This window comes from Solea senegalensis, linkage group LG13, assembly GCF_019176455.1.
Source record: "Solea senegalensis isolate Sse05_10M linkage group LG13, IFAPA_SoseM_1, whole genome shotgun sequence".
Classification (NCBI taxonomy): domain Eukaryota; kingdom Metazoa; phylum Chordata; class Actinopteri; order Pleuronectiformes; family Soleidae; genus Solea; species Solea senegalensis.
In genome coordinates this window covers 13,924,403-13,937,536 of record NC_058033.1, presented here as the reverse complement: position 1 = coordinate 13,937,536, position 13,134 = coordinate 13,924,403, and the positions used below count along the sequence as shown (strand labels likewise).

Here is a 13,134-nt window from a genome sequence, read left to right as displayed (position 1 = left end):
TAAGGTGATTAAGGGGAAATTTGTGATCATGAATCTCCAGTAAATGAAAACAGGCTAGGTCTCTGTCTAAAGAGTCTCACCTAATGACAAATTCACACATTATTCAGCAATTTCCTTTGTACCATTTCAACAGGACAGACCATCAGATAGCTACTGTTCAGCAAGTAACCCACTGATTTCTAAGAATATTACAGGGCAGGGGTTACAAGAGTGCAAACAAACAGTTGATACAGGCCTACGTAAACCATGATATGGTCAGAAAGGAGCCAGAAAGGTCAGAGGGTTGACAGTATAGATGAGACACACTGCACAAGCAGAACTTGCAGAACTTCAGACTGCTGATTAAAACAGAGCCCAAAAGACAGTAGTGGGAGCAGGTGATGTAGAAAAACTCTAAACAGATAATGATGCTTAACGCTTAACACTTAACACTGGGCCCTGGATACCTGCAAACCAAAGCAGGCACTGTCAGAGAGACAGACCTCAAAGTGAGGAAGAAATCAAGTGTGTGACAAAGTACCATGACAACAGCTAAACCAGAGCTGTGGATTGTCATGGTGATGGACAGACTACAGAAAGAATCCTGAGGGACGTGGATTGCAGGACAGAGAACAATCTGAGCTTTAGCTTGACATGTCTCTAAAATTATAGATGTAAATCTAACATGTGCTCTTGCATTCTTCGGGCTCATAAAACAAGAAGTGAACAGATTGACGAATGTGGCCCCATTAAGACCTGGTATCAACACCCGTCCTTCAAGATATGACCGAAAGCACAGAGTAAGACTGTTCACAGCTGGGTTTAACACATGATCTGGATCTCACTTCCCAAAAGCTGACTGAGAATGTCTGCTGTCAGTGTGTCTGCTGTCAGTGTGTGACAGGTAGAGAGGGAAAAGTTTTGTGTTGAGCTGTGTTAATATTGTAATGGTGGGTATAATCAATGTATGGTCCATGAGAAGTGTAAAAATACTGTGAAACTGCAGCGATCAGAGGACGCTAACATCCGTCAGGATGATGTGACGAATGTATAGGTTGCTGTGTGCATTACATGGTATGTAATGACTGCGTTAAAGTGACCACATGAAAATGTGACATCCAAAATGAATGGAGCAAAAGGCACAGACATCTAGAAAGGCCTTTTCTTCACATATTATGTGATGAAATATTTTCAGTATCAGATTTGTTATTTCATGAGTAACAATGTTAGCTGAAAGGAAAATTTGACATCGGAGTACTTATTTGAAGGGTAACATCTAATTTGTGAAAAGAGGTTGTTAAGCCTTGGACTGAAAGGCAACATAAATTACATCAGTTCAAACCTTCTTCAAACCTGGCTAAAGTATTTGTTACTGGGAAAAAAAAGTTTGTTTGTGGTATCGCTGGTGTCTAAGAACCTCTGAAAAATATATTGAAATTGTGCCAATACGATCTAGCTGGTTTATGATTTCTTATCATGTTAGTGTGATAAAATAATAATCAAGCTAAAAATAAGCAACATGTCAAGTATGACAAATGTGTACGTCACTATTCACATTGATAGTATCTATCCATGATACAATCAACTGTAATATTATGTACATGTATGTATTGTTTATGATTGAGTTATCATTCTTTCACTGTAGTCATTTTTGCTGTTTGTCATTTCTGTTACGTATTCAAAAAACATATCAAAGAATACAGTAAAAGCGTATTTAACATACAGAAAACAACATTTAATGTACAGAGAACAAGCCCAAGACAAATCACCTTTGTTGGCATCCATGGCAGACAGTGGGGTTTTTGAAGGGTCCTTCATGGCCTTCTGTGCTGGATCAGCTTTAGGGAGATGCGTTGGATCTGGCAAGGTAGACTCAGGGGCAGGGGGAGGTGTTTCCTCAGCTGCCACAGTTGCAGCCTCATTGGCCATAGAGCGTGTGGTGATCCTTCCCTTGCGGCGGCCCTGGCTGTTGGCAGTTTTCCTGCGTGGTGTGTTTTGCTGCTTTCCGTCCTCGTCCTCCCCACCGTCACACTTTTCTTTGTCCTTGCCAATTTCCCTGTGGTTTTGGAGAGCGAACGCACAGCTTTAGAGACCGTTAGTAAGGCAAATATCACCTCCCTTCTTACTCAGCAATAACAGAGCCTTTTTGTAATCTATTCGCTTTATCCATTACTGAACGCAGGAGAAAAGTATTTGAGAATTTGTCTAAACACAAGCTGAGCAGTCTTTTAACGAGTTAGCAAGTTTAGTCTAAAAAGAGCAAAACAGATACTGCTTTGCCATTTTTTCAGTCTTGTCTAGACCACAAAAACACACATCACTCTGCCAAGCGCCTGACTCTGTAAAATCGTATCATAATGTGCGACACTATGAAACGAACTAAATTTAAGCAGCAAAATAAAATAATTTTATGTGAAGCCAACACTGTGAATCTTAACTCTTGTTCTCAGATCCATTCAAAGTCAACAAGTTACAGCCAGAGTAAGGTTGCTGTGGTAGTCTGTGTTACTGCTGATACACTTGGGACACGGTGTTCATGCCCGAAGTACTTACATAAGTGGTACATACTCAGTGGTCGCAACAATATAGGTATTGCAAACAACCACTTGAACTGTGATAAATGTTTCCCCCACATTCAATAAACAGCGGCGCACTCCTGCTCTGAGTGCCAGGCCGTGCGCCCCCAAATCGGACAGCATCCTTTCCTCCTTTCTTCCTGCCCAGTTCTGTATCTTGTACGTGAGCATGGACACGTGATGAGTTCTCAAAATGTAAAAAACAGGCTGAAATACCAGCAAATGTAAACACCCTGGCCTTCTAAAAAAACAACTTCCTGCCTGCATCTTCATCTCATCATTTACTGTACATCAACACACAACAAAACAAATGCTTTTACTTGTATAATTTAATGTATCTATTTAATCTATTAATTTTAAATTTAATTTAATCTAGCGATATCGTCATTGCAATGTTCAGCAATCTTATCGCATGATTTCCTGATATCGTGCAGCCCTACACTACAGCTTTAAGTCAGAGATCAGTTACAATATGAGAAGTGTGAAAAGTTTGGATCGTTGTGAAACTGTGGTGAGACAAATTAAAAAGTCATTAAATGCAGAAGAGCAAGGCTTCTCACAGAAAAGTAAAAGATCTGCAGATACTAAGGGGAAATGACCAAAATGTCCAGTAATAGCTGTGCTGTCACAAGTTAACTGCCTGGTAGAAAATAAACCAGAGTACATGCTCCAGTCCCCACTTTTCTTTATAGTTTGAAAGCAAATTGTCAATATACACTGGGTCACTGGAACAACCAGTTTTTAAACTCAATCAGCTACAATTAACTGATATGTTAGAATATAAACAAACAGAATCCCTTCTAGTAATTGTTGCATACGGACCAAATGCTGAAACTGAGCAGCTTTACCTGCAGGGCCTACAGGGAGTAGAATATCACCAGGACAAACAACTATTCATAACTCACCTAGAATCCTCCTTTTCATCTTTCTCTTCCTCGTCCTTCTTTTCCTCGTCCTCTTTTTTCTCAGCCTTCTCAGATTTGTCTTCCTCGTTTTTGTCGTCTGACTTCTCTTCTTGTGAGGGACGTGTAATGTGCTGGAGACACAACACAAAAGGGAAAATATTGAGTCGTTTCTCCTTGAAACATTAAGAAAAAGGTCAATGTGTACACACTTCTGTATACCTTAAAAAAGTAATTCAACAAGCATTTGAGAATTATATGACAAGGTGTTATGTGCTAATGAACAGTGATGCAGAATATACCACATATCAAAAAACTTTCTGCAATACCCGGATTTTTAATTCCTCCTGGCTGAGGTTTGTATATGCTAACAAGCAATAGCCATCTTTTAGCAGCAGTGCCTGCAATGGCCCTGTGAGCCCAGAGGACCAACCTTAAAATGTACAGCACAATAAAAGTCTCAGTAACCTTTAAAATTTCAAAATTAATAAAGAAAAACATACTAAAACTAAGTAATCGGACTGAGTGAAGTAAACAGCAGATATGTATTCTGCCACCTTATGATCAGCCTTCCAAATTGTTTTCATGTTTCCTAAATGATACAAATGCTGAAGATACAGCAACTAGACCAAAGGTAAAGCATCTAGTTGTAAATACCCTGTGCTGATAGTTTACGGCTATGCAAAAACCACACTAAATACAGTAGTGCCTTAATAAGAAAATTATGTGATTTGGATTGTTATTTCATAAGCTGGGGTTCTAAGACATTTACTTTCTCTCTGTAAATCCCTGAGAAAATGAGAAGAGGGTTTTTTTGGTATTTCTCTATGAATTTCATAACCCGATGCAACAAATTAAAAAAGGAACTCTTAAAAAGAAGTGAAGATGAGTTTGCAATTTCAAAATGAGTGGAGGTTGAGTTCAGATCAATATCACTGCCAACGAGAGCAGAGTTACACCATTCAAAACTGGATTTTATAAAAGCAGGTCCAACAGACTGATTGAGGGCAGAGCAACATTTTTTTATCATCACCGCTGACGCGGTACACCACAGAATGCTTCCTCCTGCCTGCTCCATGAAAGTGCTGTGCTGGAACAAGTCTGGCTATGCCAAGCCAAACATCCCATGCTGGTACCAGATGGGGTCAAGGAATGTGCTTCACTCAATGGCAAAGGCAAATGAAATGGACTGAGGCAAAGAGATGGAAGAGAGGGCTACAACATTTCTTCTCTCTTTTTTTTTTGTTAAAGTAGAATTGTGGCCCGTCTATGTACAACAACATAGATCTGCACATGAAAAGACGGTCTGCCAGATCAAACAAATAAAAGAGTGGTGCAGAAATGCCTGACAACTCTTTCTACAAACAGACAGTCTCAGCAGTTAATTATTTGATCAGAGTCAGACTCAATTGCTCAGACTGTAGCCATTTTCAAGAGTGTGTCTCCTGACTCTCGCCAGCTCTAATCAGGGACAGCCTTTTAGAGGTGGAGTGATTAACAAAATCAAATCTAATCCATTTAAAAGAAAACTGCATGCCATGTAATATTAAGTTTACCCCACATTTTATCAGGCTGGTCAGTTCACAGCATTCCCTTCATGTCCTTTAAATCAATTGTAGGCAAAACTGGAAAATCTGATTTGTAGTTGATGTCCTTGCTGTTGACTGTTTATTTGTCAAGATGCTTGCTTTCAGGCTACCTTTGCTTGAATCCTTGGATGCTTGCATGCTGCTGGTATTCAGTATTCATAAGCATTCTGTAGGTGGTATGATGTTCCTCTTTCTCAGCTACTTCAAGTTAAAATGAACGAGATACTAATTTGAAAGAGTATCAATACAAAAATGCTGTGGTCTGTAACATTTAGAGAGTGTTGCCGAACAGGTAAATAATGCAATTATTTATTATTTGTGTCCGACCAGAAACAAAACAAACAGTGGCAGCCTACCACACCACAGGTAAGTGCCAGGTCACGAGAAACAAAGAAAATAAACAGTTACAGGGAATGAGACTGTATTTTTTTTTTACTAGGTCAGACAACTCTTTACATGAGTTGTCACTGATGTATCATGGTCTCGGAGATGGTATTGAGTAATTTTTTCTGGATGAAAACCCTACTCTTCAGGAAAGCATGATGATGTAAGCTGAACGGTATAGCTCTATAAGGAAAGTCCTACAGATCCAGGGTTCAGATTGCACATTAATGTACACAGACAAGACCACGTGAAAGGGAATTGGGACTGAATCATTCCCTGTCTGCAACAGTCAGCAAAGAATGTCTTGGCACTCAACTCAATTCAGAGGCAGTTTTGCGGAGGAGAGTAGTCTGATTTAGGGTGATTATTCTCCCTATCCATGTCCTTCACTGAGCTGCTGTTCTGGTTGGGTATGGCAGTGCTCGTGTTTGCTTTGGAGGTGGTCAGGGAGCCATGGAATTCCTGCCTCTTCTCCCACACTGCGTAAAGAGCCTCCACACAGATGTTCTCCAAAAGTCAATGAGGCCCTGTGGTTCTGTGGGTTTTTAGAGTTTTAAATGAAGCTCTTTCCTGACCTGGCTCAAATATTTGGAGAGTTTTAATTTCTTTTGCTGATTCACAAGTCCTGTTTGATTTAGGAAATAGCAGAGCCACAAGTCAATCTTCCCTTTCCTACCACAGAATGCCAGCCACCAGAGGAATCTCTTACTCTTGCTCCATGCAGTTTCACAGCAGGAGAAATAAATGAAAAAATATATATTATTAACATTAGAAATAATAATAAATATGTGCCACCTTCATACGCACCAGTCAGTGCAATAATCAATCCAATGATAATAAGAAATAATAACATAAATAAAACATGAAAAATCGTTTCAATCAAGCACAAACAGGGAAATATTGACATATAACAGGAGGGTTTTAATCTATGTGCAAGTTCATCCCTGTTCTGTTCCTCTGACCAAATTTAATGTGCTTTTTTGATATATTAGATGAGATCCAACTTGAGGGATTGCTGCGGTAGAACACTTTCAGGATTTGTATGCAAGTTAAATGTTGTGTCATACCCACAGTTTGTGGGGCTTAGTTTCACATTTATCTTTGTTTCTCCTGAGGAGCTGAATAATATGGACATATTTATCAGGATATGCAGTTTAACGCTACATAATATTGTAAATGCAATATTCCAAAAACTGATAATAACCAAAGGTCTAATATATACTGGAAGTGTTCCAGACAACAACCAAATAATGCTGTGTTAACTGTCCATTAGTGGAAGGCCATTAAATTATTGTGAAGGAAAAGGCATCAAGGTAAAGCACAATCTCATTAGGCTAAAGATAAATGTTACAGTGATTAAAAAAAGTATTTTCAAGACCATAAAAGGTCAAACTGTATTACAGCCGGTCTTAATTCAATTTGCCAGAGGTTCATCGAGTCTGCTTAAATTAACTAGAATGAGCACGGAGACCCTCAGATGCGAGGAGCATGTATTTCATTTGAAATGGTTGCAGCAATAGAGGGAAATGTAGCTTGTTCAGGCTTCTGCAAGAGTGTGTAGGGTAAATACAGAACTGATGTTTGTTTTCGTGTGCGCGAACACGCTCACATGCATGCATGTTTGTGTGTATGTGTGTGTGTGTGTGTGTACACATGTGTTCACACAAGCATGTCAAAACATTCATGTACATGAGACATATCCAGCTGACATGGGGCACATACAAATTACTCAATAAATGTTTAATGCGACATCAAAGTGGCCAATTCCTAATATCTAACAAATGCTTTATTTTAAAATTCAATATTAAAAACTACGTTCTACTGGTTCTTGTCAAAACAATTCACAGCTCAGAGTATAAACAAATATGCACAGCAATAACCACAGAGCCTTGGCTTGACCGTTAAATCAAAAACCGTGTCTGCATACGTCCTAGAGAAAAACAACCCTAAAATAGCCAAGGGTGACTGACTACAACAACCTGCCCAAGCACAAGAGCAACAGAACAAAAAAAAGATAGGACAAAAAAAGCATGTGTCAAGTAAAAAAAAAAATATTCTGTGGTTTTAAAACTACAGACATACCTGCAAGCTTTTGCTGCTCATAAAAACCCCTCGCTCTGCTGTGAGCCACAGCTTACTGGTGTTGCAAATATGAGTTTAGCCTCCAGTAGTTCCATAGCGGTGGTAACGATAGCAGTGGAGGGGCAGGACAGCACCATAGCAGAGCTCCTTAGAAGGGCTGCCGGGCCACGGCACTGCCGCACATATTCCAGGAAAGCGTGTCATCAGGCCGCTTAAGCCGCCCAAAGAATTGTCCATCTCACATGCACACACTAATCTATGCAGGGTCACTCAAGGTAATCCCTGCCGTGCACTCCTCTTTGATTGGCACTCACAGCAGCACAGTGAGTTTTTTGGGCCTGTCAGATGGCTGGGCTGTACCAATTTTGATGTTTCAGAGAGGGGTGACTTTTTCCTCTCTCTCTCTGTCTGTCTGTCTCTCTCTCCCTCAGATGAAGAGAAAAGGAAATGGAAAATGAAAAAACCAACAGCACACACTAAATCAGATAAGCTGCCAGCACTGACTCTGTCTCACTGAGGTTTTTTTTTTTCAGTGTTTCTCTCACTCACCCTACATTCCATCGCTCTTGCTTTTCCTCACTCTGTACTCTGCCTTCCCTCTCTAATGACTCACATTATATTCTCTAAAACTGCAGTTGTGAAGTCACACCAGTAGTTTAGAGATTCACTAAACCCAGATTTGAACATTTCCAAACAGCAGAGAAAAAAATATATAATGTAGTTGTGGGAAAACTGGAGCAGGCAAAGCAAATAGCTTTACAACTCCAAGAGAAACATTTAGTTTTTATGATTCAATCATACAAAATTCAAAAAATGCACTAACAGTATTACATGAACAATGCCTTGAAATTTGGAAAAATGACAAAAGCATTGCACGTAATGATGATGCAGCATATGAAAAAAACATGAACTCCATAAACAGACAAAACAGACTTCACAGTTACCACTTCACAAATCTAGTGCTCATGAATTCCTGGGCTCTCTGCCTCCTCCAGTGGAAAGAAACACCATTCCATCTTTTATAGTCATTTTAGTAATTTGTCAAAAAAACACTTAAAGTCCAATATGACGTCCTCTAACTGTTGTCTGCCTTTTATCTTTAATCTAAAACAACTAAAATACATTTAAAACATTTGCCAATTATTTTTCTGTGTATTTACAAATCTATTTATTCCTCTTTCATTAAGATAAAAACTGAGGGTCGGCATCACTTTTTCTAATCCTGACCAGGTTTTTACATAAATAAAAGAATTAAGCTTAAAAAACAAACAAACAATGTGCCATCTTTGTGTGGATAAATGAAACAAGTGGCAAACGAATCAGATACATTGAAAGTTGCCAGCTAAGCTTGAGAGCAATGGCATCTTAACCACCTTAGAGTTATTCTCACAACAAACTTTATGGGCTGTGTCCGATGGCCAGTAGCATGATGTCATAGTGCTGTGACAACATCAAACGTGACACAACAACGGCGGAGGACATCCAGCAGCTCTTTTTTCCCTGCCCCAAGCTTTATATGACATATTTACAACAATCACAAGGGACTGACATTTTTCTGTCGCGCAATCAGGTGACTGTTGTGGGTGGAGCCACCCTGACTGTACCATTTTACTCTGGTACCCCAAGGGAAGGGTACCAAAAAATGGAACGGTTGGGGGTGGTTATTTTGGTACTATTCCTTTTGGAAACATACTGTATCGAACTGAACCGTTCCACTTGGTGGAAACAAAGCGATATACTCTTACCTGGTTCCTTCCTCTCCGTCTTCCATAATTCCGCCTCACCAGTGTCTTATAGTTGTGGTTCTTCTTGGTTAAATAGTAGTATAAGACGCAGTCCTCAACACACTGAAAGAAAAGGTGGCCACGCATTGATGCATCAGTTTATTCGTTATTTATATGTGTTCAGAAATTTCAGAGGGATCCACTACTTTTTCCCAGAGATTTAACTGAATGAATGGAATAAATAAACTATGCCCTGGAGAGAGGGGTATCTTAGAAGTCTGAAAAGTAGATTAATATTTACATGTGTGTTTTGAAAATTCAGTTTTAAAATGTAGGTTCTTTTACATTTCAGGATGGATGCAACTCATTAGAACAGATAGAACAGATATTCCAGCATAATAGGGTGTTGCATGGTGGGCTTTTTCAAGCATTTCTATTTTATAGTAATATATATTCTTTTCATACAGTGTAAAATAATGAAAATAATGTCAGAACACAGAGTTCACTTATTTGTTGTACTTTTTTTCCACTTTAATCTTACTAATGTGATATGACAGATGAGAAAATACAAGCAGAAGTTTACCTTTCTCTCTAGGTAGGAGGCAATCAGGCCAAAGTTCTTGGGGTGTTGGAAATACCTGCAAAGAGTTGCCGTCTGTTACTCATGTGCCACAGCCAAATATATATTAGTGCAAGTGCGAGACGGGATGAAGGTCCATATACCATTGCAGCACTACAGATTTATGAGGACAAACTGCAACCCGGGAATACTGTGCCACCTACAAAACTAAAAAAAGACTCACTTGTCCTTGAATATTTCCTTTTCATGTTCGGTCCAGACATTCATGAACTGCCGGGCTTTGTACACTTTCATTGGGTCGTCCATCAGGCCGTTCATGTTGATAAACTTGACTCGCCTCTGCTCCGTGTCATACATCATAGGAGGGATGACTGAGAGCTGTCTCATTTGTTTCTCATTGTTCTGTGGAAAAGAGGAGAAAAACTGTTACACAGAGACATCTCACCTTTCACACCTTCATTTCAAATAAACAAAATTGTGTCACTGCCCAATGACTCAGACTACATTCTCATTCTCAAAAATTCCACAGAGATGCTCACCTAAACAAGTTTTGTACATGGAAAACATTTAGGACTCACCTCCTGCTCAGAAAGGCCATCAATGATTTCAGAAATTTCATGCTCGCTTCTTGCGATTGTTGCAGAAAGGCCTGTTCCACGCTGTCCAACCCTGTGGAAAACGGAAATATTGGGTTACAAATGTTAAATTTATATTAACTGTTGCATTATATTTGCATGCTGTGCAAAGACATCACCCTTTATGTTTAATTATTTTCAGAGGAAATGAGGATTACAGGCTTTTATTATTATTTAGGCTTATAATTTACTTTCCCAGTCAAACCCTGGTTGAATTGTACTTGGAAGCTCCATTAACAAATAGTATCACTGGAGTCATTACTAATGAGCAAAACAATAATGCTTGTTTCATTCTAACAGTCTGCATGAACAGTGCTGTCGTGCTAACTCTAACTTTGACATTACAATGAAAGCACAAAGCATCGGCTCCAGCAGTAACTAGACACAGGATGCTGACCCCCGCCCGACTTCCCAGACAGCCCACTGACCAAAGTAGGCCACCAAACACCACCTAATGCCCTCTGTTTACCTGATAGCTGAACAGATAGCCTAACAATGGAAGATACTAGTTTATGTCTGGGTACATGCAATTATTTTCAGTAGTTTTAATGCATCAAAGGAGTGAAGGAGTGAATATTAATATAATTGTGATGTGACTGCAGTCACATTTTGCTCAGTTACTTCAGTTACTTGACTTATAAAGCTATAAGAAATTATAAGAACAAATAACAATACTTTTTCTCCAAAAGTAAAACAGACATATAAATTTAAAACCTTTACACTACAGAACACACATTGCAGAAGATTCACAGAGAAACAGTTTAGATCTGTGAAGTTTTGATCTGTGATTTTGGTGTGTACAGGAAATTGCACTGGGCATTCTTTACAATTTTCAAACCAAATAAATTATACTGTAAGAAAACAGTTAAACCCAGGCCAGGTAAAATTATAGTAGTTAGTTACAGACTTTGTCTGGACAGCCCCTTTCAAGGTGCCCCTTCACACAAGCCATCGGGCAGAGTCAATAAAAGTTTAGGGTACTTTCACCAGGAACTAGGGAGTCGCCCAATCAGCTGACAGAAAAATGTCACTCCCTTGCGATCTTTCTTCAACGCCTGCGGTTTATTCTCACACAAAGCTTGATGTCTTGTTGAGACTAACAACCACAAACCAAGCAGGGAAAACATTTGATTCATTGTTGTTGTCTGTTGTGTTGCATGCAATGACGTACAAATTTATGTGGCCGTCAGGCAAAGCCCACACCCCACCTACCAAGTAAAGGTACTGTTCTCAGTCTAAGTGCAAGCCTGACCCAGGGTTTTACCATTCCAAACCGTACCATTATTGAACCACAGCATAAGAAGCTGTGCAGCGCAGTCTTAAGTAAACACTGTTACCTGTGGAAGCGCTCCTGCTGCTCTCTCTGCTTGCGGATCTCAGGGAATTGTCTTTCATAGTACTCCCGTGTCCGGCTCTCCTTGGCTTTGCGTCTGGGATTGTTCTCCATTCGTTCTACCTTCTTCTCCCAAGCTTCCATCAGCTGGTCGTAACGCTGGCAGATCTTTTGTTCCTGTGAAAAATGCACAACTGTATCAATATTCATGCAAATACAGGGATAGTGTTTTCAAAGTCAGTGCTGATATTCCAAACAAAATCTGTCAACAACAACTACACTGATTATATTTAACTACTAACTGAAGTGTAGACTAAATGTTAATGCTGTCATTTTACCCCCGTGACTTATATCAGCAAGCTTTTTTTCTCTGCATTTCAACCAAAAAAGTACAACAGATCAGCACAGTTTATAGATTCTGGTTGCAAAATTCTGAATTAAGAATGAAATGAACAGAGTTCAGTTTGCTTGAAATTCATTTATTCTAACATGATCCTGGCTCTTGCTGTGTCAGCAATATAGATGCAAACAATGGCAGCGCCGTATCTAAAACCCAACCATCGAGTTAATTATCAACTATGTCTGTTATATTTCTCTTTCCTACAGGCTGAATAGGTGAAATGCTTTTATGTACGTCACACATTACGTTAAGGGAACATGAAAACAAGAGAAAATAACTACAGCCTGTAGAGACTTGATGAAAGAGTACAGGGGTGACGAGCAAGGATGTTGAACAGGAACTGGCTGTGTTTGTTGCGAGTTTGTGTGTGTCTTCAAAACTGCCTGATTCAATGTCCTGACCCTGGCACAGTTTGTTCTGATGCACCTATTGTTTATAAATAGCTTTCATTAACGCAGTGTCACATTGTTCCAGATGCTATTTTTTTTGCATTATGTAGCTCTGAATAAAATAACAATACCACTGCAAAGAGAACAGAGAACACAGTTGTTTTAGTATGTAAACTACAGCTAAAACTAATTGCAGAATAAAATCAACATGAATGGTCAGTCAACTTCTTTCAGTGGCAAGTCAGTTATTCACCCTCTGCCTGTAGCTTTTGGCGCATTTCCACCGGCTCTACTCGCCACGCCACGCCACGGTTTAAGTAGCGTTTCCACTAGCATAGTACCTGGTACCAGGTACTATTTTTAGTACCTGCTCAGGCGAGGTTCCTAAAGCATGCTGAGTAGGTATTATGCGATGATTGGTCAGACTGCCGGCCATTGACTGGTCAGAGTGCCGTCACAGGAAGAGACATCCCACACACAAATCAAACGCCGAACTGTAGATCACTTAAAGGGGACATATTATACCCAATTTCCCCCATTAAAATAGTTCCCTGGTGTCCT

At 39.6% G+C, this 13,134-nt stretch overlaps 1 protein-coding gene across 8 annotated transcripts in view; it reads right to left on the bottom strand.

The window, feature by feature from the left end:
- The window catches only part of ncor1 (nuclear receptor corepressor 1), a 54,545-nt gene that overhangs the window by 25,731 nt on the left and 15,680 nt on the right, over positions 1-13,134 (bottom strand). For all 8 annotated transcript variants that reach the window (XM_044042157.1, XM_044042160.1, XM_044042158.1 and 5 more), the window contains exons 10-16: positions 11,789-11,961; positions 10,395-10,485; positions 10,040-10,218; positions 9,820-9,874; positions 9,258-9,359; positions 3,461-3,591; positions 1,749-2,035 (exon numbers count right to left, since the gene is read on the bottom strand). In XM_044042157.1, coding sequence (XP_043898092.1) covers positions 1,749-2,035; positions 3,461-3,591; positions 9,258-9,359; positions 9,820-9,874; positions 10,040-10,218; positions 10,395-10,485; positions 11,789-11,961 — 1,018 coding nt within the window. The remainder of the gene's footprint in view (positions 1-1,748; positions 2,036-3,460; positions 3,592-9,257; positions 9,360-9,819; positions 9,875-10,039; positions 10,219-10,394; positions 10,486-11,788; positions 11,962-13,134) is intronic.